This window comes from Salvelinus namaycush, unplaced genomic scaffold (genome assembly GCF_016432855.1).
Source record: "Salvelinus namaycush isolate Seneca unplaced genomic scaffold, SaNama_1.0 Scaffold388, whole genome shotgun sequence".
Classification (NCBI taxonomy): Eukaryota; Metazoa; Chordata; class Actinopteri; order Salmoniformes; family Salmonidae; genus Salvelinus; species Salvelinus namaycush.
Genome location: NW_024060874.1, coordinates 45620 through 72500, shown reverse-complemented (window position 1 = coordinate 72500; position 26881 = coordinate 45620). Strand labels below are relative to the sequence as shown.

General features: G+C 40.4%; 1 protein-coding gene across 1 annotated transcript; it reads right to left on the bottom strand.

Annotated features, from left to right (window-relative positions):
- Positions 1–2854: 2854 nt before the first annotated feature.
- Positions 2855–26846, bottom strand: LOC120040872 (growth hormone-inducible transmembrane protein-like). The gene is made up of 9 exons (XM_038985863.1): positions 26755–26846; positions 23345–23488; positions 14164–14266; positions 13826–13937; positions 10857–10998; positions 9625–9733; positions 9038–9226; positions 7387–7558; positions 2855–3597 (listed from the first exon to the last, which is right to left on the bottom strand). The coding sequence occupies exons 2-9, from the start codon at positions 23477–23479 to the stop codon at positions 3513–3515; spliced, it is 1047 nt and encodes a 348-aa protein (XP_038841791.1). The 5' UTR covers positions 23480–23488; positions 26755–26846; the 3' UTR covers positions 2855–3512.
- Between the last annotated feature and the right edge of the window lie 35 nt (positions 26847–26881).

Genomic DNA, 26881 nt, shown 5'->3' with positions numbered 1-26881 from the left:
TGGAATGCAATCAGAGACAAAGATCTCAACTGCCCCAGAGGGAACTACAGAAGGAGAGCGCTATGTAGGGTGTTACCAAATTAACTTACAGGACATTACTACTGTACATCAATGGAGGCTTTAAAAGTTGTTAGTTGAAGTTGACAGAAACAAGACGTATCCAATATAGACAGAGACGGTGATTACCAACCAAAACTCAACACAAACATCTACTATCTAAACACGGTGACATGTCTGATCTGCATTGACATCACCAGTGTTGCCTAGAGACAGTTTCCAGAGTGGTTAATTACAGCAGGCCACAACTATCAATCCAGATCATTATATATTATATAGTTGGCACTGGCAGAATATTTTGATGTTCTAATGTTGTGATATTCTGATGTTGTGATATTCTGATGTTGTGATATTCTGATGTCCTGATATTCTGATGTCCTGATATTCTGATGTCCTGATATTCTGATATTATGTTCTGATATTATGATGTTCTGATATTGTGATGTTCTGATATTATGATGTTCTGATATTATGATGTTCTGATATTGTGATGTTCTGATATTCTGATGTCCTGATATTCTGATGTTCTGATATTCTGATGTTCTGATATTCTGATGTTCTGATATTCTGATGTCCTGATATTCTGATGTCCTGATATTCTGATATTATGTTCTGATATTATGATGTTCTGATATTGTGATGTTCTGATATTATGATGTTCTCATATTATGATGTTCTGATATTATGTTCTGATATTATGATGTTCTGATATTGTGATGTTCTGATAGTATGTTCTGATGTTCTGATATTATGTTCTGATATTATGATGTTCTGATATTATGTTCTGATATTCTGATGTTCTGATATTCTGATGTTCTGATATTGTGATGTTCTGATATTATGATGTTCTGATATTATGATGTTCTGATATTGTGATGTTCTGATATTATGATGTTCTGATATTATGTTCTCATATTATGATGTTCTGATATTATGTTCTCATATTGTGATGTTCTGATATTATGATGTTCTGATATGATGTTCTCATATTATGATGTTCTGATATTGTGATGTTCTGATGTTCTCATATTATGATGTTCTCATATTATGATGTTCTGATATTGTGATGTTTTGATGCTGTGATGTTCTGATATTCTGATATTGTGATGTTCTGATATTGTGATGTTTTGATGGTGTGATGTTCTGATATTATGATGTTCTGATATTGTGATGTTCTGATATTGTGATGTTCTGATATTATGTTCTCATATTATGATGTTCTGATATTATGATGTTCTGATATTGTAATGTTCTGATATTGTGATGTTCTGATATTATGATGTTCTCATATTATGATGTTCTGATATTGTGATGTTCTGATATTGTGATGTTCTGATAGTATGTTCTCATATTGTGATGTTCTGATATTGTGATGTTCTGATATTATGATGTTCTCATATTATGATGTTCTGATATTGTGATGTTCTGATAGTATGTTCTGATGTTGTGATATTATGTTTTGATATGATGTTCTGATATTGTGATGTAAGTGTATTTCCTGCTTTTTCTTCCATCTGATTGTATTAATGAAAGCCAGACAGTAAAATTGATAAACTCCCATTTGTGCACAAAAATGTGTGTGCATTACAAAACCTACAATGACTAATTAGTCAATTGCCCTCCAGTAGTCCATAGTAATAAGGCTGTGCTTCCACCTATCCAGTCCTTTCAGATAGGTGGCCAAGGAAACGTGGTAGAGGCCAGCGAGCAACCAGCCCCTGGTGTTGCACCACCTCCTCTAAGCTGAGTGTGGTTTTGACTGATTCTTGCCCCGACCATGGTGTTCACGACCTGGCGTGTGGTGTCCACGGCCTTCCGTGTGGTGTCCACGGCCTTCCGTGTGGTGTCCAGGGCCTGGCATGTGGTGTCCAGGGCCTGGCGTGTGGTGTCCACGGCCTGGCGTCAGACAGGTTAGTCTTTCCTGCTGTCAGTGATCTTTACTCAGACAGGTTAGTCTTTCCTGCTGTCAGTGATCTTTATCCAGACAGGTTAGTCTTTCCTGCTGTCAGTGATCTTTACTCAGACAGGTTAGTCTTTCCTGCTGTCAGTGATCTTTACTCAGACAGGTTAGTCTTTCCTGCTGTCAGTGATCTTTACTCAGACAGGTTAGTCTTTCCTGCTGTCAGTGATCTTTACTCAGACAGGTTAGTCTTTCCTCCTGTCAGTGATCTTTATCCAGACAGGTTAGTCTTTCCTGCTGTCAGTGATCTTTATCCAGACAGGTTAGTCTTTCCTCCTGTCAGTGATCTTTACTCAGACAGGTTAGTCTTTCCTGCTGTCAGTGATCTTTATCCAGACAGGTTAGTCTTTCCTGCTGCCAGTGATCTTTACTCAGACAGGTTAGTCTTTCCTCCTGTCAGTGATCTTTACTCAGACAGGTTAGTCTTTCCTGCTGTCAGTGATCTTTACTCAGACAGGTTAGTCTTTCCTCCTGTCAGTGATCTTTACTCAGACAGGTTAGTCTTTCCTGCTGTCTGTGATCTTTATCCAGACAGGTTAGTTTTTCCTCCTGTCAGTGATCTTTATCCAGACAGGTTAGTCTTTCCTGCTGTCAGTGATCTTTACTCAGACAGGTTAGTCTTTCCTCCTGGTACATTTAAATGGTGAATAAAGGTGACCGTGATTATTTTCCTCATCCTGTTACTTAGTGGAGATTCTCCTGACCAAGATGTTACTGAAAACAGTCAAGACGAGCCTCGACAGTATCACACAAATTATTCAGAGAATAACACTGATCAATATGCTTCAAAAATGTCCATTTTGTTTTCATGAAATAACTCAACATAAATACACAAACTGTATTCTCTTTCACTTTATTGAATGATACCAGAACAGCGTAGATCACTTTCAATCACTTTCATTCTAACAGAAACAACATGTCAAAGCCCAACCCATCCAAGGATCAGCCCGATACAACACATCCAAGTTCAGTCTCTGTCAAGGAGTTAAGTACATAGTCACACGTATTGTATGTGTGGAGGCTAGAAGAAGTACAAGGTTGAGGGATGATATATCTGATGTTTGCCCATCTTTGTCTTGCTTGTCAGGAATGGGAACACGCCCCTCAAGTGAAAATAAATATATATAAAATATAAAGGAATAATTAGAGAAGGAGACTGAGGGGCAACCTGTGATGTTGACAGATATCCCCATGAACAATCCTGACTTCTAAATATGCCTCCCTCAGAATCAAGACAAAAGCATATTTTTAACATTCTGAATATAGAACAGAGCAAGTTGTCTCCTTTACAAGGATGAGTGGCAATATGTTCTAGGAAATTGCAATCCTCTTCTTCACACAAAAGCAACAGATTTATTATTGTGTGAGTTGAAAATAGGTTTTCAAACTAAAAGTATGTAACATCTGGTGTATGGTGCTAATTGTAGAAGACATCGTTGTTGTTCAACTCTGTGGAAGTTTGAAGGTTTAACGTGGAAGTCAGACTGGAACGTCTTTATTTCTTTCTGTTTCCGCCGCCGGACAGAATCATCACCATCCTCATGAAGATGTTCAGCGTGTCCATGTAGATCCCCATGCACCTACAAGACAGGATAAACACCACAGAGCACCAACCGTCAGTTTCATATATCACTATACAAGACAGGATAAACACCACAGAGCACCAATCGTCAGTTTCATATATCACTATACAAGACAGGATAAACACCACAGAGCACCAATCGTCAGTTTCATATATCACTATACAAGACAGGATAAACACCACAGAGCACCAACCGTCAGTTTCATATATCACTATACAAGACAGGATAAACACCACAGAGCACCAATCGTCAGTTTCATATATCACTATACAAGACAGGATAAACACCACAGAGCACCAATCGTCAGTTTCATATATCACTATACAAGACAGGATAAACACCACAGAGCACCAATCGTCAGTTTCATATATCACTATACAAGACAGGATAAACACCACAGAGCACCAATCGTCAGTTTCATATATCACTATACAAGACAGGATAAACACCACAGAGCACCAACCGTCAGTTTCATATATCACTATACAAGACAGGATAAACACCACAGAGCACCAACCGTCAGTTTCATATATCACTATACAAGACAGGATAAACACCACAGAGCACCAACCGTCAGTTTCATATATCACTATACAAGACAGGATAAACACCACAGAGCACCAACCGCCAGTTTCATATATCACTATACAAGACAGGATAAACACCACAGAGCACCAACCGTCAGTTTCATATATCACTATACAAGACAGGATAAACACCACTAGGCCAGTATTCTACTGTATAGTAGGCCAGAATTATACTGTATCAATAGTATTTAGTATAAAATCATACTGAATCAGAATGGTAAATAGTAGGATAATACTGTATAGTAGGAGTATAGTAAGCCAGATTTATACTGTATCAATGGTATTTAGAATAATATACTGTTTCATAATGTATTTAGTACATTAGGAGAGTATTATACAGCATCATGACGGTATCGAGAGTATTATACAGCATCATGACGGTATCGAGAGTATTATACAGCATCATGACGGTATTGAGAGTATTATACTGCATCATGACGGTATTGCCAGTATTATACTGCATCATGACGGTATTGACAGTATTATACTGCATCATGACGGTATTGACAGTATTATACTGCATCATGACGGTATTGAGAGTATTATACAGCATCATGACGGTATTGAGAGTATTATACTGCATCATGACGGTATTGCCAGTATTATACTGCATCATGACGGTATTGCCAGTATTATACTGCATCATGACGGTATTGCCAGTATTATACTGCATCATGACGGTATTGCCAGTATTATACAGCATCATGACGGTATTGAGAGTATTATACAGCATCATGACGGTATTGAGAGTATTATACAGCATCATGACGGTATTGAGAGTATTATACAGCATCATGACGGTATTGAGAGTATTATACAGCATCATGACGGTATTGAGAGTATTATACAGCATCATGACGGTATTGCGAGTATTATACTGCATCATGACGGTATTGCGAGTATTATACTGCATCATGACGGTATTGCCAGTATTATACTGCATCATGACGGTATTGCCAGTATTATACTGCATCATGACGGTATTGACAGTATTATACTGCATCATGACGGTATTGACAGTATTATACTGCATCATGACGGTATTGACAGTATTATACTGCATCATGACGGTATTGACAGTATTATACTGCATCATGACGGTATTGACAGTATTATACTGCATCATGACGGTATTGACAGTATTATACTGCATCATGACGGTATCGCCAGTATTATACTGCATCATGACGGTATCGCCAGTATTATACTGCATCATGACGGTATCGACAGTATTATACAGCATCATGACGGTATCGACAGTATTATACAGCATCATGACGGTATCGAGAGTATTATACTGCATCATGACGGTATTGACAGTATTATACTGCATCATGACGGTATTGACAGTATTATACTGCATCATGACGGTATTGACAGTATTATACTGCATCATGACGGTATTGACAGTATTATACTGCATCATGATGGTATTGACAGTATTATACTGCATCATAATGGTATTGAGTGTTATACTGCATCATAATGGTATTGACAGTATTATACTGCATCATTATGGTATTGATAGTATTATACTGCATCATTATGGTATTGATAGTATTATACTGCATCATAATGGTATTGATAGTATTATACTGCATCATTATGGTATTGATAGTATTATACAGCATCATAATGGTATTGACAGTATTATACAGCATCATAATGGTATTGACAGTATTATACAGCATCATAATGGTATTGACAGTATTATACAGCATCATAATGGTATTGACAGTATTATACAGCATCATAATGGTATTGACAGTATTATACAGCATCATAATGGTATTGACAGTATTATACAGCATCATAATGGTATGAATAGTATTATACTGCATCATAATGGTATTGATAGTATTATACTGCATCATAATGGTATTCTACACTGAACAAAAATATAAAACGCGACATGGAACAATTTCAAAGACTTTACTGAGTTACAGTTCATATAAGGAAAATCAGTCAATTGAAATAAATTCATTAGGCCCTAATCTATGGATTTCACATGACTGGGAATACAGATATGCATCTGTTGGTCACAGACACCTTAAAAAAAGGTAGGGGTGTGGATCAGAAAACCAGTCATTATCTGGTGTGACCACTATTTGCCTCATGCAGCGTGACACCTCCTTCACATAGAATTGATCAGGCTGTTGATTGTGGCCTGTGGAAGATTGTCCCATTCCTCTTCAATAGCTGTGCGAAGTTGCTGGAAATTGGCGGGAACTGGAACAAGCTGTCGTACACGTTGATCCAGAGCATCCCAAACATGCTCAATGGTTGACATGTCTAGTGAGTATGCAGGCCATGGAAGAACTGACATTTTCAGCTTCCAGGAATTGTGTACAGATCCTTGTGACATGGGGCTGTGCATTATCATGCTGAAACAATGCTGACGTACTGCCAACGACATTGAAGGTGGCTTATGGTAGAGAAATTATCATTCAATTATCTGGCAACAGCTCAGATGGGCATTCCTGCAGTCACTATGCCAATTGCACACTCCCTCAAAACTTGAGACCTCTGTGGCATTGTGTTGTGTGACAAAACTCCACATTTTAGAGTGGCCTTTTATTATCCTCAGCACAAGGTGCACCTGTGTAATGATCAAGCTGTTTAATCAGCTTCTTGATATGCCACACCTCTCAGGTGGATGGATTATCTTGGCAAAGGAGAAATGCTCACTAACAGGGATGTAAAACAAACTTGTGCACAACATTTTAGAGTAATTAGATTTTTGTACGTATGGAAGATGTTGGGGCTCTTCTAGTTCAGCTCATGAAACATGGGACCAACACTTTACATGTTGCGTTTATATTTTTGTTCAGTATATATCAAAGCAGGACAAAGAAATAAAAAATAAACAGGATAAATGGACTAGTTGACTATCTGTTTAAACAGTAAGGTACAGAACTGGACTAGTTGACGGTCTGTTTAAACAGTAAGGTACAGAACTGGACTAGTTGACTATCTGTTTAAACAGTAAGGTACAGAACTGGACTAGTTGACTATCTGTTTAAACAGTAAGGTACAGAACTGGACTAGTTGACTATCTGTTTAAACAGTAAGGTACAGAACTGGACTAGTTGACTATCTGTTTAAACAGTAAGGTACAGAACTGGACTAGTTGACTATCTGTTTGAACAGTAAGGTACAGAAATCAGACAGTAAAGATTACTCTGCAGACGTCACTTACGAGTTGATGGGGTCGTATTTCTGCATCCCGTACATGGGGTACGTCTCCGCCCTCTTGATGACCTTCTGGGTGTCGTAGAGCAGGAACAGGCTGAAGAGGACCAGACCTCCGTAGATAGCGATGGAGTACAGGCCTGCTCCCATCGCTGAGGTAGGGGGCAGGAACATTGAGCCTGGGGACAGAGAGAGTGGAGAGGACATTGTATTAACACCATGTCCTCAAGCTCAATTAATAACTGAGGGGAAATGATGTGTCAAGGGTGTTTGTCAGCAGAGAGCCAGAACCTAAATAATGCTGTTTGAAAAAGAAGAAACTCCTGAACTCTGAATACTCCACTAACAATTCACTGGGTTTGATGGAACAAAAGGTTACCGTTCAATAGACTTCATTGATGTCTGTCCACCATGTTGTTTATCATTGATAAACACTTTTAAAAAAGGCAATAACCATTTAGTTGTCCTCTAAAAGTATGATGTTTACATCCCTGCATTTTATGTTCCTTTGTGGAGTGGACCATAATAAAATGCCTACTAACCGATGGTGGTGGTGGAGACCAGTGAAACCCACAGCCAGGGTTATTGATCTAAAGATACTAACTGATGGAGGTGGTGGAGACCAGTGAAACCCACAGCCAGGGTTATTGATCTAAAGATACTAACTGATGGAGGTGGTGGAGACCAGTGAAACCCACAGCCAGGGATATTGATCTAAAGATACTAACTGATGGAGGTGGTGGAGACCAGTGAAACCCACAGCCAGGGTTATTGATCTAAAGATACTAACTGATGGAGGTGGTGGAGACCAGTGAAACCCATAGCCAGGGTTATTGATCTAAAGATACTAACTGATGGAGGTGGTGGAGACCAGTGAAACCCACAGCCAGGGATATTGATCTAAAGATACTAACCGATGGAGGTGGTGGAGACCAGTGAAACCCACAGCCAGGGATATTGATCTAAAGACACTAACCGATGGAGGTGGTGGAGACCAGTGAAACCCATAGCCAGGGTTATTGATCTAAAGATACTAACTGATGGAGGTGGTGGAGACCAGTGAAACCCACAGCCAGGGTTATTGATCTAAAGATACTAACTGATAGAGGAGGTGGAGACCAGTGAAACCCACAGCCAGGGTTATTGATCTAAAGACACTAACTGATAGAGGAGGTGGAGACCAGTGAAACCCACAGCCAGGGATATTGATCTAAAGATACTAACTGATGGAGGTGGTGGAGACCAGTGAAACCCACAGCCAGGGTTATTGATCTAAAGACACTAACTGATGGAGGTGGTGGAGACCAGTGAAACCCACAGCCAGGGTTATTGATCTAAAGATACTAACTGATGGAGGTGGTGGAGACCAGTGAAACCCACAGCCAGGGTTATTGATCTAAAGATACTAACTGATGGAGGTGGTGGAGACCAGTGAAACCCACAGCCAGGGTTATTGATCTAAAGATACTAACTGATGGAGGTGGTGGAGACCAGTGAAACCCACAGCCAGGGTTATTGATCTAAGGATACTAACTGATGGAGGAGGTGGAGACCAGTGAAACCCACAGCCAGGGTTATTGATCTAAAGATACTAACCGATGGAGGTGGTGGAGACCAGTGAAACCCACAGCCAGGGATATTGATCTAAAGATACTAACCAATGGAGGAGGCAAAGACGACTCCGAAGCCCACCGCTAGGGGTCCTCCCATGTTGAGGAACTTCTCACTGGGGGCACACATGGCCACGGTGGACAGACCCCCCACAATGCCCGCTGTGTACCAGGCTGCCCTCATCATCAGGGGCCCACCTAGCAGAGTCATGGGGGCTATGATCGCTCCCATCACACCTGGAAACACAGGGACAAATGGATTGATTTATTAGGTTAGTTTAAAAAAGGGACCATGTACGTACATCAAACATGAAAAAGCACCAGATTTTAGCTACACGCCTATTTATCATCTGAGGTCCAAATAAAGAGGTTATATATATATATATATATATCACAAGATGTTCTATTTAAAGAAAACAGATCTGGTATTTAACAGTCTTCTCAGAATATTCTCACAGGCACAGCACCAGTGTCAGTAAGTACTAGAAAACCCTGTTCCATTCAAGTCGACTGCTGCTGCATAGTCAGGGTATTCTGAACCTTGATAGTACTGCCCTCTAGTGGTGAGAATAAGCAAGTGGGACGTTTCAATTGACAAATGCTTGATACAGTGAGAAGGTAAAGCAGTCCAACACCTGCATGTAGCATCCAGGCTAGATGTTTGGCTCCTGGGCTCTGGTCATAAGAGATAGATCTGACCAGCATGCCTGCTCCAATCATGGCTGCAAAGGTAGCGCCAATAGCCTGGTGAAAAAAATGACAAATGTCTATATTATTTCAACAACAACAAAAATACCCACAGTGGCTATTGAAAAGTGTCTGGAAATCATACACAATGGTTTGAAAACCAGCACCAGATGTATCAACACAATGAGGTTAGGTGGGCCCTCAAACCACTACTTTCCTTTTTAAGGGTTAATAACATTCTGTGGATGCAGATATATTTGTAGTCATTAGTCACTGGCCCAGTGGCAATAGTCATCATAAATACTAATATTTCCTTGAAGGTAAACTCAGCGATATGACGTAGATGCAGAAAGTAAACAGCATAGTGGGTCAATTTCCACAACAACTAAAAGCGTTGAAGCGTGAGGCTCAACTTCTCTGCTGTTTTGGTCCCTTGGCTACCCCGCTGTAACAGCTTCTCTGCTGTTTTGGTCCCTTGGCTACCCCGCTGTAACAGCTTCTCTGCTGTTTTGATCCCTTGGCTACCCCGCTGTAACAGCTTCTCTGCTGTTTTGGTCCCGTGGCTACCCCGCTAAACAGCTTCTCTGCTGTTTTGGTCCCTTGGCTACCCCGCTGTAACAGCTTCTCTGCTGTTTTGATCCCTTGGCTACCCTGCTGTAACAGCTTCTCTGCTGTTTTGGTCCCGTGGCTACCCTGCTGTAACAGCTTCTCTGCTGTTTTGGTCCCTTGGCTACCCCGCTGTAACAGCTTCTCTGCTGTTTTGGTCCCTTGGCTACCCCGCTGTAACAGCTTCTCTGCTGTTTTGGTCCCTTGGCTACCCTGCTGTAACAGCTTCTCTGCTGTTTTGGTCCCTTGGCTACCCCGCTGTAACAGCTTCTCTGCTGTTTTGGTCCCTTGGCTACCCTGCTGTAACAGCGTAAAGCTAAATCTATGCAAATGGCAGATCTTTGTGTAACTGTGTGAGAGTGAAGTCTTGCATCTCTCTCATCTCAATATCTGCGGTGCTGAAATAATACAAGCTGTCTTGACTGGTTAAATCCAGGTGAAATAATACAAGCTGCCTTGACTGGTTAAATCCAGGTGAAATAATACAAGCTGTCTTGACTGGTTAAATCCAGGTGAAATAATACAAGCTGTCTTGACTGGTTAAATCCAGGTGAAATAATACAATGTGAATTACCAGCCAGGATCCTCTCATCATGACACCCATGAGGGCCGGGGTCCTGCTGACGGCTACAGCTGACAGAGCTGTCATCCCCACACTGCCTGCAAAGTACATGTAGGTCGAGTGGATCCTGTCCTTCACGTACTGGGGCCAGATACTGGAGGAGACACAGGGAAAATAAACATTTACAGAGGACAACACGTGTTGATATTAGAGGTCGACCGATTAATCGGAATGGCCGATTAACTAGGGCCAATTTCAAGTTTTCATAACAATCGGTATCTTGCATTTTTGGACACCGATCATGGCCGATTACATTGCACTCCGAGGAGACTGCGTGGCAGGCTGACTACCTGTTACGCGAGTGCAGCAAGGAGCCAAGGTAAGTTGCTGGCTAGCATTAAACGCATCTTATAAAAAACAATCAATCTTCACATAATCACTAGTTAACTACACATGGTTGATGATATTACTAGTTTATCTAGCGTGTCCTGCGTTGCATATAATCGATGCGGTGCGCATTCGCGAAAAAAGGACTGTCGTTGCACCAACGTGTACCTAACCATAAACATCAAAGCCTTTCTTAAAATCAATACACAAGTATATATTTTTAAACCTGCATATGTAGTTAATATTGCCTGCTAAAATGAATCTCTTTTAACTAGGGAAATTGTGTCACTTCTCTTGCGTTCTGTGCAACAGAGTCAGGCTATATGCAGCAGTTTGGGCCGTCCTAGCTCGTTGCGAACTGTGTGAAGACTATTTCCTCCTAACAAAGACAGCCAACTTCGCCAAAGGGGGATGATTTAACAAAAGCACATAAGCGAAAAAAGCACAATCGTACCTAACTATAAACATCAATGCCTTTCTGAAAATCAATACACAGAAGTATATATTTTTTTAAACCTGCATATTTAGTTAAAAGAAATTCAGGTTAGCAGGCAATATTAAACTAGGGAAATTGTGTCACTTCTCTTGCGATTACTGCACGCAGGGTCAGAGTATATGCAGCAGTTTGGGCCGACTGGCTCGTTGCGAACTAATTTGCCAGAATTTCCACGGAATTATGACATAACATTGAAGGTTGTGCAATCTAACAGCAATATTTAGACTTATGGATGCCACCCGTTAGATAAAATACGGAACGGTTCCGTATTTCACTGAAAGAATAAACATTTTGTTTTCAAAACTATAGTTTCCGGATTCGACCATATTAATGACCTAAGGCTCGTATTTCTGTGTGTTTATTATATTCTAATTAAGTCTATGATTTGATATTTGATAGAGCAGTCTGACTGAGCGGTGGTAGACAGCAGCAGGCTCGTAAGCGTTCATTCAAACAGCACTTTACTGCGTTTGCCAGCAGCTCTTCGCTGTGCTTCAAGCATTGCGCTGTTTATGACTTCAAGCCTATCAACTCCCGAGATTAGGCTGGCAATACTAAAGTACCTATTAGAACATCCAATAGTCAAAGGTATATGAAATACAAATGGTAGAGAGAGAAATAGTCCTATAATTCCTATAATAACTACAACCTAAAACTTCTTACCTGGGAATATTGAAGACTCATGTTAAAAGGAGCCACCAGCTTTCCTATGTTCTCATGTTCTGAGCAAGGAACTTAAACGTTAGCTTTCTTACATGGCACATATTGCACTTTTACTTTCTTCTCCAACACTTTGTTTTTGCATTATTTAAACCAAATTGAACATGTTTCATTATTTATTTGAGACTATATAGATTTTATTTAAAAAATCTGCTGATTAATCGGTATCGGCTGTTTTGGGTCCTCCAATAATCGGTATCGGTGTTGAAAAATCATAATCGGTTGACCTCTAGTTGATATACCTGCACAATATGCACCCTGTTCCCAACATAGGGCACTATACTCAACCAGGAATCATAAGTGCTCTGAGTGAGTGCACTCTGTAGGGAATAGGGTGCCATTTTCGACACAGATAAAGTAACACTTTCGTTTGAGTTGTGGTGAAACCTATGGAACTACACAGAAATAGCTGCAGTAATAACAATGACATATGTACTTGATACCAGTACAACACACACACACACTACCATGTGATAATACCAGTACAACACACACACTACCATGTGATAATACCAGTACAACACACACACACACTACCATGGGATAATACCAGTACAACACACACACACACTACCATGGGATAATACCAGTACAACACACACACACTACCATGTGATAATACCAGTACAACACACACACACACTACCATGTTATAATACCAGTACAACACACACACACTACCATGTGATAATACCAGTACAACACACACACACTACCATGGGATAATACCAGTACAACACACACACACACTACCATGTGATAATACCAGTACAACACACACACACTACCATGTGATAATACCAGTACAACACACACACACACTACCATGTGATAATACCAGTACAACACACACACACACTACCATGGGATAATACCAGTACAACACACACACACACTACCATGGGATAATACCAGTACAACACACACACACTACCATGTGATAATACCAGTACAACACACACACACACTACCATGTTATAATACCAGTACAACACACACACACTACCATGTGATAATACCAGTACAACACACACACACACTACCATGTGATAATACCAGTACAACACACACACACACTACCATGTGATAATACCAGTACAACACACACACACTACCATGTGATAATACCAGTACAACACACACTACCATGTTATAATACCAGTACAACACACACACACACTACCATGGGATAATACCAGTACAACACACACACACTACCATGGGATAATACCAGTACAACACACACACACTACCATGGGATAATACCAGTACAACACACACACACACTACCATGGGATAATACCAGTACAACACACACACACTACCATGGGATAATACCAGTACAACACACACTACCAATGGAAGCATCAGCACTTACACAGCCCTCTCGATGGCACCGATCTCATTGGACATGCCTAGTCCGTAGTAGCACAGAGCTCCCAGGCCTACAGCAGCCCCTCCAGCCAGGAACATCCTGCCCATGGAATCCACTGTGAGGGAATAAATAGCACACATACAGCAGGTAAAACCTGCTGCTGACCGGCACAAGGTACTGACTTCCTGATGTAACTGTGAGGGGTGTGAGATGGGCCTGTGTTTCCTTCAGCTATGTTTACATGACAGGTCCATCATTCTCCTGCCCCCCCCTAGCAAGCAGACGTTTGTGTTGCGAGCTGACATTTATTTAAAAGTGGTTTAGTAAGTCAATATATTCACTTCTGATGGCAGTATCAGTCGCTGGCTCGAACGCGGCCTGTTGGAGCTGGTCCTTGGCCGTTTTCCCACGACGGAAACCAAATCTGGATTTGGTGGAATAGCCCTGATGAAAGAGGAAAATAAAGCTTAAATATAACACATAAGCAGTTATTATTACGGCATGTTGACCTACAATTGAAGACATACAAATTGTCCACAGGTAGGGTCTTTCAAAGAAAAACAAGTCGATGTCCGTAGCCCTGCAGAAATCTTATTACCATAATAAATACATTGAAAATAATTAAATGACAAAAAAATATATAATAATAAAATATATATTATATATCTTTTTTTCATATCTTAAGGGTCCTAAAACTCAATGTAAATAACTAAATGATCCATGGTATGACCATGTTAAAACAACGCCATATGTTAGCTTAGTAGAACCCCCCCCCCGTAATGCATTCACTATTGTCTAAAACTGATCCATTTATCATCATCAGCATCATCTGTACTGGCACGGCTCTAGTCATTACCTGTGTCCCATAATGTGCCTGCATTCCATACAGAACCAGGTTAATAATGACTAGCCAACTTTAATTAGCATGACCTTGCAGGGCTTGGCATTCAGGTAAATTTGCCAGTGGCACACCGCGCCAGTACCAACGGAAAACTACTGTCCTGAATTAAAAGAATACCGGCACAGAAAGCAGATGATGTGCACATCTTTAATTTGCAGGCTGAGCAAGTAGCCTATCCACACACACAAACAATTACATTTCAACTTGGAAATATCATGTTTACATTGACTGTTTAGAACCATCTCGAAAAGGGTGTTATTGTTAGCAATTTTGAACAGTCAGTCTACAGATGTAGGGCCCTATAAAATCAGTTTTATTTTTTGGGTAAATTTAGTTCCACCAGTTTAGTTTTTCAAGGTTTCCTAGTTTTTTCAGGTTTTCACTCTCAAATCCCACTTTTTAGAGAAAAACTAAAAACAATGGATGTTCTAAGTCAACAATGCTTAAAACACATCAGGAGACCACTTTTGGAGGTCTGGGAACTATATATATATATATATATATTTGGCAGATGTAGTTGCCCTTTAGTTCAATTGCGAGCCTAGCAAGAAAACAGCGCTGCAATGGATAGTGGCTTACAGTTTACAGGCTCTTGATCGAATTACAGGCTCTTGACCGATTCTTCCATTTTGTGTATTTTTTGGGGGCTTTGATTGAAACTTTTTTTATACAGCGTTTCCTATGACCGAAAAGAGCTTCTGGACATCAGATTTCCACATCAGTCACCGGCTTCATTAATACAGTTGAAGTCGGAAGTTTACATACACCTTCGCCAAATACATTTAAACTCAGTTTTTCACAATTCCTGACATTTAATCCTAGTAAAAATTCCCTGTCTTAGGTCAGTTAGGATCATCACTTTATTTTAAGAATGTGAAATGTCAGAATAATAGTAGAGAATGATTTATTTCAGCTTTTATTTCTTTCATCACATTCCCAGTGGGTCAGAAGTTTACATACACTCAATTAGTATTTGATAGCATTGCCTTTAAATTGGTTAACTTGGGTAAAATGTTTCAGGTAGCCTTCCACAAGCTTCCCACAATAAGTTGGGTGAGTTTTTGCCCATTCCTCCTGACAGAGCTGGTGTAACTGAGTCAGGTTTGTAGGCCTCCTTGCTCACACACACCTTTTCAGTTCTGCCCACAAAGTTTATATAGGACCCATTTGCGACCAAGCTTTAACTTCCTGACTGATGTCTTGAGATGTTGCTTCAATATATCCACATAATTTCCCTTCAAGATGCCATCTATTTTGTGAAATGCACCAGACCCTCCTACAGCAAAGCACCCCCACAACATGATGCTGCCACCCCCATGCTTCACGGTTGGGATGATGTTCTTCGGCTTGCAAGCATCCCCCTTTTTCCTCCCAACATAACGATGGTCATTCCAAACAGTTCCATTATTGTTTCATCAGACCAGACCACATTTCTCCAAAAAGTACAACCTTTGTCCCCATGTGCAGCTGCAAACCGTAGTCTGGCTTTTTTATGCCGGTTTTGGAGTAGTGGCTTCTTCCTTGCTGAGCGGCATTTAAGGTTATGTCGATATAGGACTTGTTTTACTGTGAAAACAGATACTTTTGTACCCGTTTCCTCCAGCATCTTCACAAGGTCCATTGCTGTTGTTCTGGGACTGATTTGCACTTTTCGCACCAAAGTACGTTCATCTCTAGGAGACAGAACGCGTCTCCTTCCTGAGCGGTATGACGGCTGTGTGGTCCCATGGTGTTTATACTTGCGTACTATTGTTTGTACAGATGAACGTGATACCTTCAGGAGTTTGGAAATTGCTCCCAAGGATGAACCAGACTTGTGGAGGTCTACAATTTGTCAATAGTTTATAGAGACACCTTTTGCAGCAAATACAGCTCCAAGTCTCTTGGGGTATGTCTCTATAAGCCTGGCACATCTAGCCACAGGGATTTTTGCCCATTCTTCAAGGCAAAACTGCTCCAGCTCCTTCAAGATGGATGAGTTCCGCTGATGTACAGCAATCTTTAAGTCATACCACAGATTCTCAAATGGATTGAAGTCTGGGCTTTGACTACGCCATTCCAAGACATTTAAAATGTTTCCCCCGTCCCAGTCTCAAATCTCTTGAAGACAAACAGGTTTCCCTCAAGAATTTCTCTGTATTTAGCGCCATTCATCATTCCTTCAATTCTGACAAGCTTCCCAGTCCCTGCAGATGAAAAACATCCCCACAGCATAATGCTGCCACCACCATGCTTCACTGTGGGGATGGTGTTCTCGGGGTGATGAGAGGTGTTGGGTTTGCGCCAGACACAGTGTTTCCTCGATGGCCAAAAAAACTCAATTTTAGTCTCATCTGACCAGAGTACCTTCTTCCATATTTTTGGATAGTCTCCCACATGTCTTTTGGCAAACACCAAACATGTGCGGTTATTTTTTTCTGGACACTCTTCCATAAAGCCCAGCTCTGTGGAGTGTACGGCTTAAAAGTGGTCCTATGCACATATACTCCAATCTCCGCTGTGGAGCTTTGCAGTTCCTTCAGGGTTATTTTTGGTCTCTTTGTTGCCTCTCTGATTAATGCCCTCCTTGCCTGGTCCGTGAGTTTTGGTGGGCGGCCCTCTCTTGGCAGGTTTGTTGTGGTGCCATATTCCTTCCATATTTTAATAATGGATTTAATGGTGCTCCGTGGGATGTTCAAAGTTTAGGATTTTTTTTAATAGCCTAGCCCAGCCCTGTACTTCTCCACAACTTTGTCCCTGACCTTAGTGGTGTTGCAGACTCTGGGGCCTTTCAGAACAGGTGTATATATACTGAGATCATGTGACAGATCATCTGACACTTAAAGTCCACCTGTATGCAATCTAACTAATTATGTGACTTCTGAAGGTAATTGGTTGCACCAGATCTTATTTAGGGGCTTCATAGCAAAGGGGGTGAATACATACACACGCACCACTTTTCAAAAAAATATTTAAACAAGCTTTTTTTTTTTTTCATTTCACTTCACCAATTTGGACTATTTTGTGTATGTCCATTACATGAAATCCAAATAATAATGTATTTAAATTACAGGTTGTAGTGCCACAAAATAGGAAAAACACCAAGGGGGGTAAATACTTTTGCAAGGTACTGTATGTACATATCCCAAACAGCAGCCATGGATTACAGGCTAGAGCTGTAATCGATGGCTGCTATCTAGGAATGGGACACTAATGCTTATAAGAAATTCCAGTACATACTCCGACGAGCCATCAAACAGGCAAAGCTTCAACACAGGACTAAGATCGAATCCTACTACGCCTGCTCTGATGCTCGACGGATGTGGCAGAGTTAGCAATCTATCACAGATTACAAAATGAAACCCAGCGGCGAGCTGCCCATTGACGCAAGCCTACCGGACAAGCTAAAAACCTTCTATGCTTGCTTCGAGGCAAGCAACACTGAATCATGCATGAGAGTACAAGCTGTTCCGGACTGTGTGATCATGCTCTACGTAGCTGATGTGAGACCTTTAAACAGGTTAAAATTCAGATTACCAGGACTCGTACTCAGAGCAAGCGCTGACCAGCTAGCAAGTGTCTTCACTGACATTTTCAACCTCTCCCTGACCCAGTCTGTAATACCAACATGTTTCAAGCAGACCACCATAGTCCCTGTGCCCAAGAATGCCAAGGTAACCTGTCTAAATGACTATCATCCTGTAGCACTCAAATCTGTAGCCATGAAATGCTTTGAAAGGCTGGTCATGGCTCACATCAACACCATCATCCCGGACCCACTTTAATTTGCATACCACCCCAACAAATCCACAGCTAACACAATCTCTATCGCACTTCACACTGACCTCTCCCACCTGGACAAAAGGAACACATATGCGAGAGTGCTGTTCATTGACTATAGCCGAGCTTTCAACACCATTGTACCCTCCATGCTCATGACTAAACTAAGGACCCTGGGACTTAACACCTCCCTCTGCAACTGGATCCTGGACTTCCTAACGGGCCGCCCCCAGGTGGTGAGTAAAAGTTGTCAAAGATTCGAGAAACATGACATGCTAAAGACCCTGAGACATGCCAGCTGAAACATGACATGCTAAAGACCCTGAGACATGCCAGCTGAAACATGACATGCTAAAGACCCTGAGACATGCCAGCTGAAACATGACATACTAAAGACCCTGAGACATGCCAGCTGAAACATGACATGCTAAAGACCCTGAGACATGCCAGCTGAAACATGACATACTAAAGACCCTGAGAGACATGCCAGCTGAAACATGACATACTAAAGACCCTGAGACATGCCAGCTGAAACATGACATGCTAAAGACCCTGAGACATGCCAGCTGAAACATGACATACTAGAGACCCTGAGACATGCCAGCTGAAACATGACATACTAAAGACCCTGAGACATGCCAGCTGAAACATGACATACTAAAGACCCTGAGACATGCCAGCTGAAACATGACATGCTAAAGACCCTGAGGCAAAGAAGGGGGCATTGGAGGGTGCCAACACGTGACAGAGACAATACCAGAGAAAATATGAAAAACACACACCTCCAAAACAAGCTACACTGACTGACATATCCAAATATTTGCCGCCTTAGGCGACTTACATATCCAAATACTTGCCGCCTTAGGAGAGATTCAAGATCTCATTGAGGCTGTGCCAACATTGTGACTGAATGGAAATGTGTGTGAAGTAGCTATAGAAACCATCACGCTTTGGGGCCAAAACATTTGAACCTGGAGAAGTAGGTAACCAAGGAGTAAATCAGCAGCATAACAAACCAGGGCAGGGAGCCACCAGCTACAGAGAGCCTGATCTCTCTTCATCTCCCCTCTCAGAGAAAACTCAGATATATAGCAACTACATACAGACAGAGTTGTTCTGTATGGCTCAATCAATTCCAACCGTGTGTCTTCATGTAGTGTAATTAATTAATCTAGTGTTTATTATTAACTTTGTTATCTTATGACTTATTTCTCTATTTTATGTCTATCTGTATTATTGGTAAGGACCCGTCAGTAACCATTTCACTGCTAGTCTACACCTGTTGTTTACCAAGCACGTAAACAATACATTTTTGATTTGAGACTGTTGTATTTGGCTAGCAGTGTTTTTGTACTGTACAAATGTAGGCTACATGTGATGGCAGAGTTTGGAAAACCAATGCTGCAGAATTGATACAAGTCATCAGGATATCATTCTGCCAGGTAGACGTACTTTGCAGTCAACATTTAATTGGGACGGTTTTTGGGGAAAAAGTGCAAGAATATGTTGAAGATAAATACACAGAGACAGAAGACGAGAGGTCAAAAGGACGAGAAGTCAATCGAGTAATACCGATTAAGGGAAATAGTGTTTTATCTGTAATTATTGATCAATGGTTCAGAGACATGGGAGGAATATGTCTTCTGAAATAGGATCCTTGTTATTTGGCCATTGGCTAGTTTTATTGCAAGGAATTCTAATTGGTCAACCACAGGCTAGGGCTGGATTATAAAACTACATTCTGTCTCCACTTTGTTCTGTGGAGAGAACCACTGGAGAGAATCACTGAGGACAGGGGAGAATGACCATCTACTTCTCAGCATAACATCTATGATTTATCCTCTTTGAATAAACCTATTTTCCTCCCCTTGATTTGCTTTGGGGTTTGTGTTATTGAAGAGTAACATCGACTGCTAACAAAAGCCTTTAGAAACGTGCACTTGAACAGCGTGTGATGACTGAAGATTCACTTTGGACCAACATTTTTGAATATCTGGTTTGCATACCCATTGCTGTTTGAATAAACCTTGATTAAAAAAAATCTAATTGTGAACCAAAAATCACTGTGTCCAGAACAAAACATTAAAAATAAATAAATAATAATTGGCAACGTAGCAACCAAAAAAAGAAAATTAGTGTCGCACTGCCAAGTCAAATGAAAGTGTTTTGGTCGCAGTTTTGAGCTCTGACTGGTAAAGTGTCTTATTCAACTTCTCTGTCAGGGATGATGGTACCTGATGAGGCTTAAGCAAGTATGTATGTATGCATGTGTGCATGTGTGCATGTGTGCATGTGTGTATGTGTGTATGTGTGTATGTGTGTATATGTGTGTATATGTGTATGTGTGTGTGTGTGTGTGTGTGTGTGTGTGTGTGTGTGTGTGTGTGTGTGTGTGTGTGTGTGTGTGTTAGGGATGGGGAAGAGTAATTGTGTACCCGAATAGACATCCAAACTAAATCTTTAACCAGAGATCCATTTTGTTCTTTAAATACTGCAAAACTATTTGATAAAGAAATAAATTATTTTGACTCTAGCGTTCCATTGGTACACGTACATTTGCGGGACAAAACTAAAAAAAATAAAACCAAGTCAAGCATCCCACAGTTCTTCTCCCTAAATTCCCTTTCCCCTCGGTGTCACTCATTCAACTGTGTTTCCCTCTAAACACGCGAAATAAATGCCTAGAAAAACTAATCTAACTGATTCTACATCTGCATTGCTTGTCGTTTGGGGTTTTAGGCTGAGTTTCTGTACAGCACTTTGTGACATCTGATGTAAAAAGGGCTTCATAAACACATTTTTAAATAATACATTTTCATTTAAAATGTTACATAGAATGTATCCAGTGAAACATGTCTTGGAAAGATTCAAGCTGACTAATGTGATTTCTGTGGAATGGAAAAGGAGACCATTTTGCATTTGTTTTTTGCCTGTATTTATAGTAGAATATTTTGGATTGACGTACAGAATTTTGTTACAAAAAAAATAGGACCGGTTGTACTATTTAATGGTTTTGATATAATGATTTATTTCAGAAATTCTGACATAGATAAAGATGTAGTATATTTAATTAAACTGCTAATAATACTAGGTAAATTTCATATTCACAAATGCAAATAGACTAATTCAAAACCTAACTTTTTTCACTTTATAAATGAATTTAAACAATATGGCACTACTTTAACTAAAATGAAAAACAAAAAGGCAATTAAAACGTGTTGTATTATTAATGAATATGATTTGTTTGTTTAGGATTCCTGGCAATGTAAATAGTTTGTTTGCATGCTTGTTTGCATGTGACTATTCCTCTTTTGTTTGTTGATATGTTAATATTTTTTATTTATTTTCTTATTAAAAATTAAATAAAAAAATACATTTGATCGATACATTTAATTGATCCACAAGCTAAATAAATGTCAACATCCTTATCACAAACTCAAAGTGGACTGGTTGACTGAAGTAGGGAAATATGTGTTCCAGCAACGACCTGCAGGTTGGTAATAACTGCGTCCAGTCTATTTTCCTCTCAGGCTACTTTGCGGTTGTCACTAGTTACCACAGCCACAAAGTCCAAATTGGCTATATAGTAAAAATTCATTATAAAAAATAAGTGCTTTTGGTCTTCGTTAGGGTTAGACATAGGGTTAGACATAAGGTTAGCAGTGCGGTTATGGTTATGGGTTAGGGTTAGGTTGTCAAATTGTAGAAATAGGCGGGGTTTATGACTTTGTGGCTGTGGTAACTAGTGATGACCCTACTTTGTGAACTGCTGGTCCCCCCCTGGCCTTTCACTGACCTGGAAGACCTTGTGTTTCATTCAGGGAATCACTGAACTGATCAATTGATTGGGGGTCCAATAGGGCGGCACACAATCGGCCCAGCGGTGTCCGGGTTTGGCAGTCATTGTAAATAAGAATTTGTTCTTAACTGACTTGCCTCGTTAAATAAAGGTTAAATAAAATAAATAAAAAGGTGTGGTGCCTAGTTGGAACAAACTCCTGCAGTGCGTAGGTAACAGGATGAACAGGATTGAATAGCAGGGTTATAGCCTAGGCCAGGGGTAAACATAGACAGCTTTCACACTGAAAATACGCCAAAACATTAGATTTATAAAGAGCGTATTTTAAAATCAGAATCATTAAGCCTAGGCCTACTCACCAAACAGATGTCGTAGCCGTAATTCACCCCCATGCAGTGCTCAATGTGGAATTGCTAATCCATTTAGAAAATTCCAAAGTGCAGGTGGAATAAACTACATTGAACGGCTGTATATCGAAAAGAACAATTGTGTTTTGTAACCCTGAATTTAAAAAAAATATATTTACCAAATTGATCCCCGTTTCAAATGATCACTGAGTGTAACTGTTCCAGATGTGAGATGACGTCACACTATTCTGTTATATTTTATTCTGTTATATTACAATGTTTTTTACTATAAAATAGGTGTCTTGACTGATAAGGCCTCGAGAAATAAGAGCATATCGTCTGGTAAATGAACAAAACAATACCATTGCACAGCCATAGGCTTCTACAAGCAAGCGCCACTTCTGAGATTACTGCCTTTTTGAATATTGTTGTTCCACAATACAATTTAACCAGTTGATATTACGGTTTCAATAAATTAACAAATTGTACTTGTCTTTTATTGCTTAAATATGAGGCAATTTAGCAATTAGGATGTGTTGTCTGTACTGGTTATGATCAACAAGGCATTTTTACAAACTGTTGGCATATAGATAAATGTGCACATATGTTTTCCCCAGTGCAGGCCTTGTGTTCTAAAAATGTCTTGTTTAATTTTAGTAAAAATGTGAGTGCTGGAACAGTCCAACAATGTCAAAAGCCCATCCCTGATGTGTTACCTGGTGGACCTTGAGGAGGGGCGGGCAGCTCTTCAGGGTGGAGCTCCTCAGGGCTGGAGAGCCCCGGGTCAACATAGGACGCAGCCCGGACACAGGGAGACTGCGCAGGCATGCTAGCCTCACCAACATGGTCATGATGAAGCTCTGGAATTACAATCGGAAAACAGTCCAATTTCTATCACCTGAAGCATGAGGTAAGCAGAGAGGAAATGGGTCTACAACAGACACAGTCTACAACAGATACACGTTTGGAAACGTTTCTTTAGATATTTTGTCTCAAATTCCCCGTCATAATGACCAACTGTCCTGCCCACCAGCACAGTAAGTTGATTGAATTGTATTTAATATCTGGCTTCACACTGACTGTTTTTGTGCAACCCAATACAATAGGGAGCACCGCTTGTCTATGTAAATACAACCGTGTGGCTAAAAGCAGCTAACTTTAGCTCACTAACTTGAAAACCAAATGTTGAATTGCATTGATTTCTACGTCGGGCATTAATGAGCGTTTGGATCAGGAAAGTTTCCTCTCACGACCTCAGCAAGCCAGAATGTCAAAAACATAATATATTTTAACTTACTTTCCTTTTTAGGAATGTGATATAATATCTCTACAGGAAAGTATAATTACGTCAACTTTTCAAAGCGCTGGTAGTGAGTTCACATTTCTATCACCTGAAGCATGAGCACAATATGAAAATACAGGCAGGAGAAGCATGGATACTTGAAAATAGGGGCAGGAGAAGCATGGATACTTGAAAATAGGGGCAGGAGAAGCATGGATACTTGAAAATACAGGCAGGAGAAGCATGGATACTTGAAAATACAGGCAGGAGAAGCATGGATACTTGAAAATGGGGTCAGGAGAAGCATGGATACTTGAAAATACAGGCAGGAGAAGCATGGATACTTGAAAATACAGGCAGGAGAAGCATGGATACTTGAAAATAAGGGCAGGAGAAGCATGGATACTTGAAAATGGGGTCAGGAGAAGCATGGATACTTGAAAATATGGGCAGGAGAAGCATGGATACTTGAAAATGGGGTCAGGAGAAGCATGGATACTTGAAAATACGGGCAGGAGAAGCATGGATACTTGAAAATAGGGGTCAGGAGAAGCATGTATATTTGAAAATAGGGGTCAGGAGAAGCATGGATACTTGAAAATACAGGCAGGAGAAGCATGGATACTTGAAAATACAGGCAGGAGAAGCATGGATACTTGAAAATGGGGTCAGGAGAAGCATGGATACTTGAAAATACAGGCAGGAGAAGCATGGATACTTGTAGCAACGTCACAAGACTTCCGGGAACACTTGCGAAACAGACCAAGCAGGCCAGGCCGGGGTTTGAGAAGTCAACGAGAGAAGTGAACAATTCTTCCTTAGTTGTTAACTTTCTCAATCTAAAAAGGCACAACCTACATCGGAGCCAATGTCTTCAGTACTTGAACATGTTATTACTTCAACCTCGTGAAAGTGACAAACTGACACGTTTTCATTTTCTTCAAAAACAACTTTAAATCGAAGGCGTGCCTTTGATTTGACGGCCTACACATCCGCAGTTTGGCGCGGGCCGATGACGTTTCTGCGTATGAGCTAATGAACGTCGCCATCTGATCTGGGATTTCTATTGAAAAAGCAGTCTCTGCCTGTCTCTATACTGTAGGTCTTTGCTTGCAGAGTTCGTCCATGTGAATACATGGTTCTGCACAGGCCTCAGTTGATAGAAATATTAACTCAATACCAGCGCTCTGAAAAGTTTGTAATTAAACTTTCCTGTGGATATACTGTCTCACATCCCAACCTGCAAAAGGAGCAACCGCACAGACAACCGGTAAAGTAAGTTAAAATATAATTGTATTCAACATTGTGGCTTGTAGAGCTTGTGAGAAGAAATTTTCCAGACAAATATATGCCAATAATCTCAGACTGTGAACCAGAGGTATCACCACAGATAGAACAATGAGACAGATATTTTAAAGGATGTGTAAATATGAAGCATCCAGTTGGCGTTTCCACTCAATACCAAATATGGTGATGAGAGGATGCCCAGTGGACGGAATTTTCTCATCAATTAAATATTTGATCTCCATACAGTTCATTTCCAAAACTATGATTAATTTGCTCCCATTGGAAACGACAGTTTCTGGTCTATCTTGGGTTAGTTATAAAAAATCTTTGCTATCACAGTCATTGTCAGGCCACTAGCTCGTTTTCTATAGGGAACAAAATATAAACAACATGTAAAGTGTTGTTCCCATGTTTAATGAGCTTTAAAAAAAGATCCCAGAAATGTTCCATATGCACAAAAATGCTTACTTCTCTCAAATTTGGTGCTCAAATTTGGTTACATCCCTGTTAGTGAGCAGTTCTCCATTTCTCCATTGTTCTCCATATCAAGAAGATGATTAAACAGCATGATCATTACAGGCATATCTTGTGCTGGGGACAAAAGGCCTCTCTAAAATGTGCAGTTTTGTCACACAACACAATGCCACAGATGTCTCAAGTTGAGGGAGCGTGCAATTGACATGACTGCAGGAATATCCACAAGATCTGTTGCCAGAGAATGTAATGTTAATTTCTCTACCATAAGCCGCATCCAAAATCGTTTTACAGAATTTGTCAGTAGTCCAACCAGCCTCAAAACCGCCGACTACATGTAACCACGCCGGCCCAGGACCTCCACATCCGGCTTCTTCACCTGCAGGATTGTCTGAGACCAGCCACCCAAACAGCTGAAGAAACTAAGGAGTATTTCTGTCTGTAATAATGCCCTTTTTTATGGAAAAACTAATTCTGATTGACTGGGCCTGGCTCCCTAGTGGGTGGGCCCATGCCCACCAATAGCTGTGCCCCTGCCCAGAAACTTGAAATCATTAGATCAGGGCCCAATTTATTTATTTAAATTAACTGATTTCCTTATAAGAACTGTAACCCAGTAAAATCTTTTAATTGTTGCTTTTATATTTTTGTTCAGTATACAAAGGCGAGTGATAAACATAGCTAGCTTACAAGCTGATCATTCTGGTTTTCATAACACAGTATGTTAGCTAACATTAGCTAACTACAGAATCCCAAAGCTTGGAAAAGTTAAATTAAATAACCAGGGTCATGAACACAAAAGTACCAAAACTATCTTTCATAGTCATAAAAAATATATATTTTATTGAATTTGGCAGAGAATGTTCCTTGTTTTGTAACCATTGCGTACGTCAGTTAATTTAGCAGCTTGCTCGCTATAGTAGCTAATCGCTGTTGTGAATCATATCGAGTTGACAAGTTAACCTCGTTTCCTCCTTGAACGCGTTGCTACAAATAGACATTGATTGATCATGTCAACAATAAAACACAGTAATCCTACTTACAATGTTTAAAAGACAAGTCAAATCGCTATATATTACATACCAAGCGTGTAGCTAGAGTTCTGTTCACCTTCCTTGAGATAAGTGCGCACTTCACTGACGTAATATGACGCAGTTTCGTGAACGTTCTGACCGATGTCGTCATAATCAAGGGACGAATTTCAGTGAAA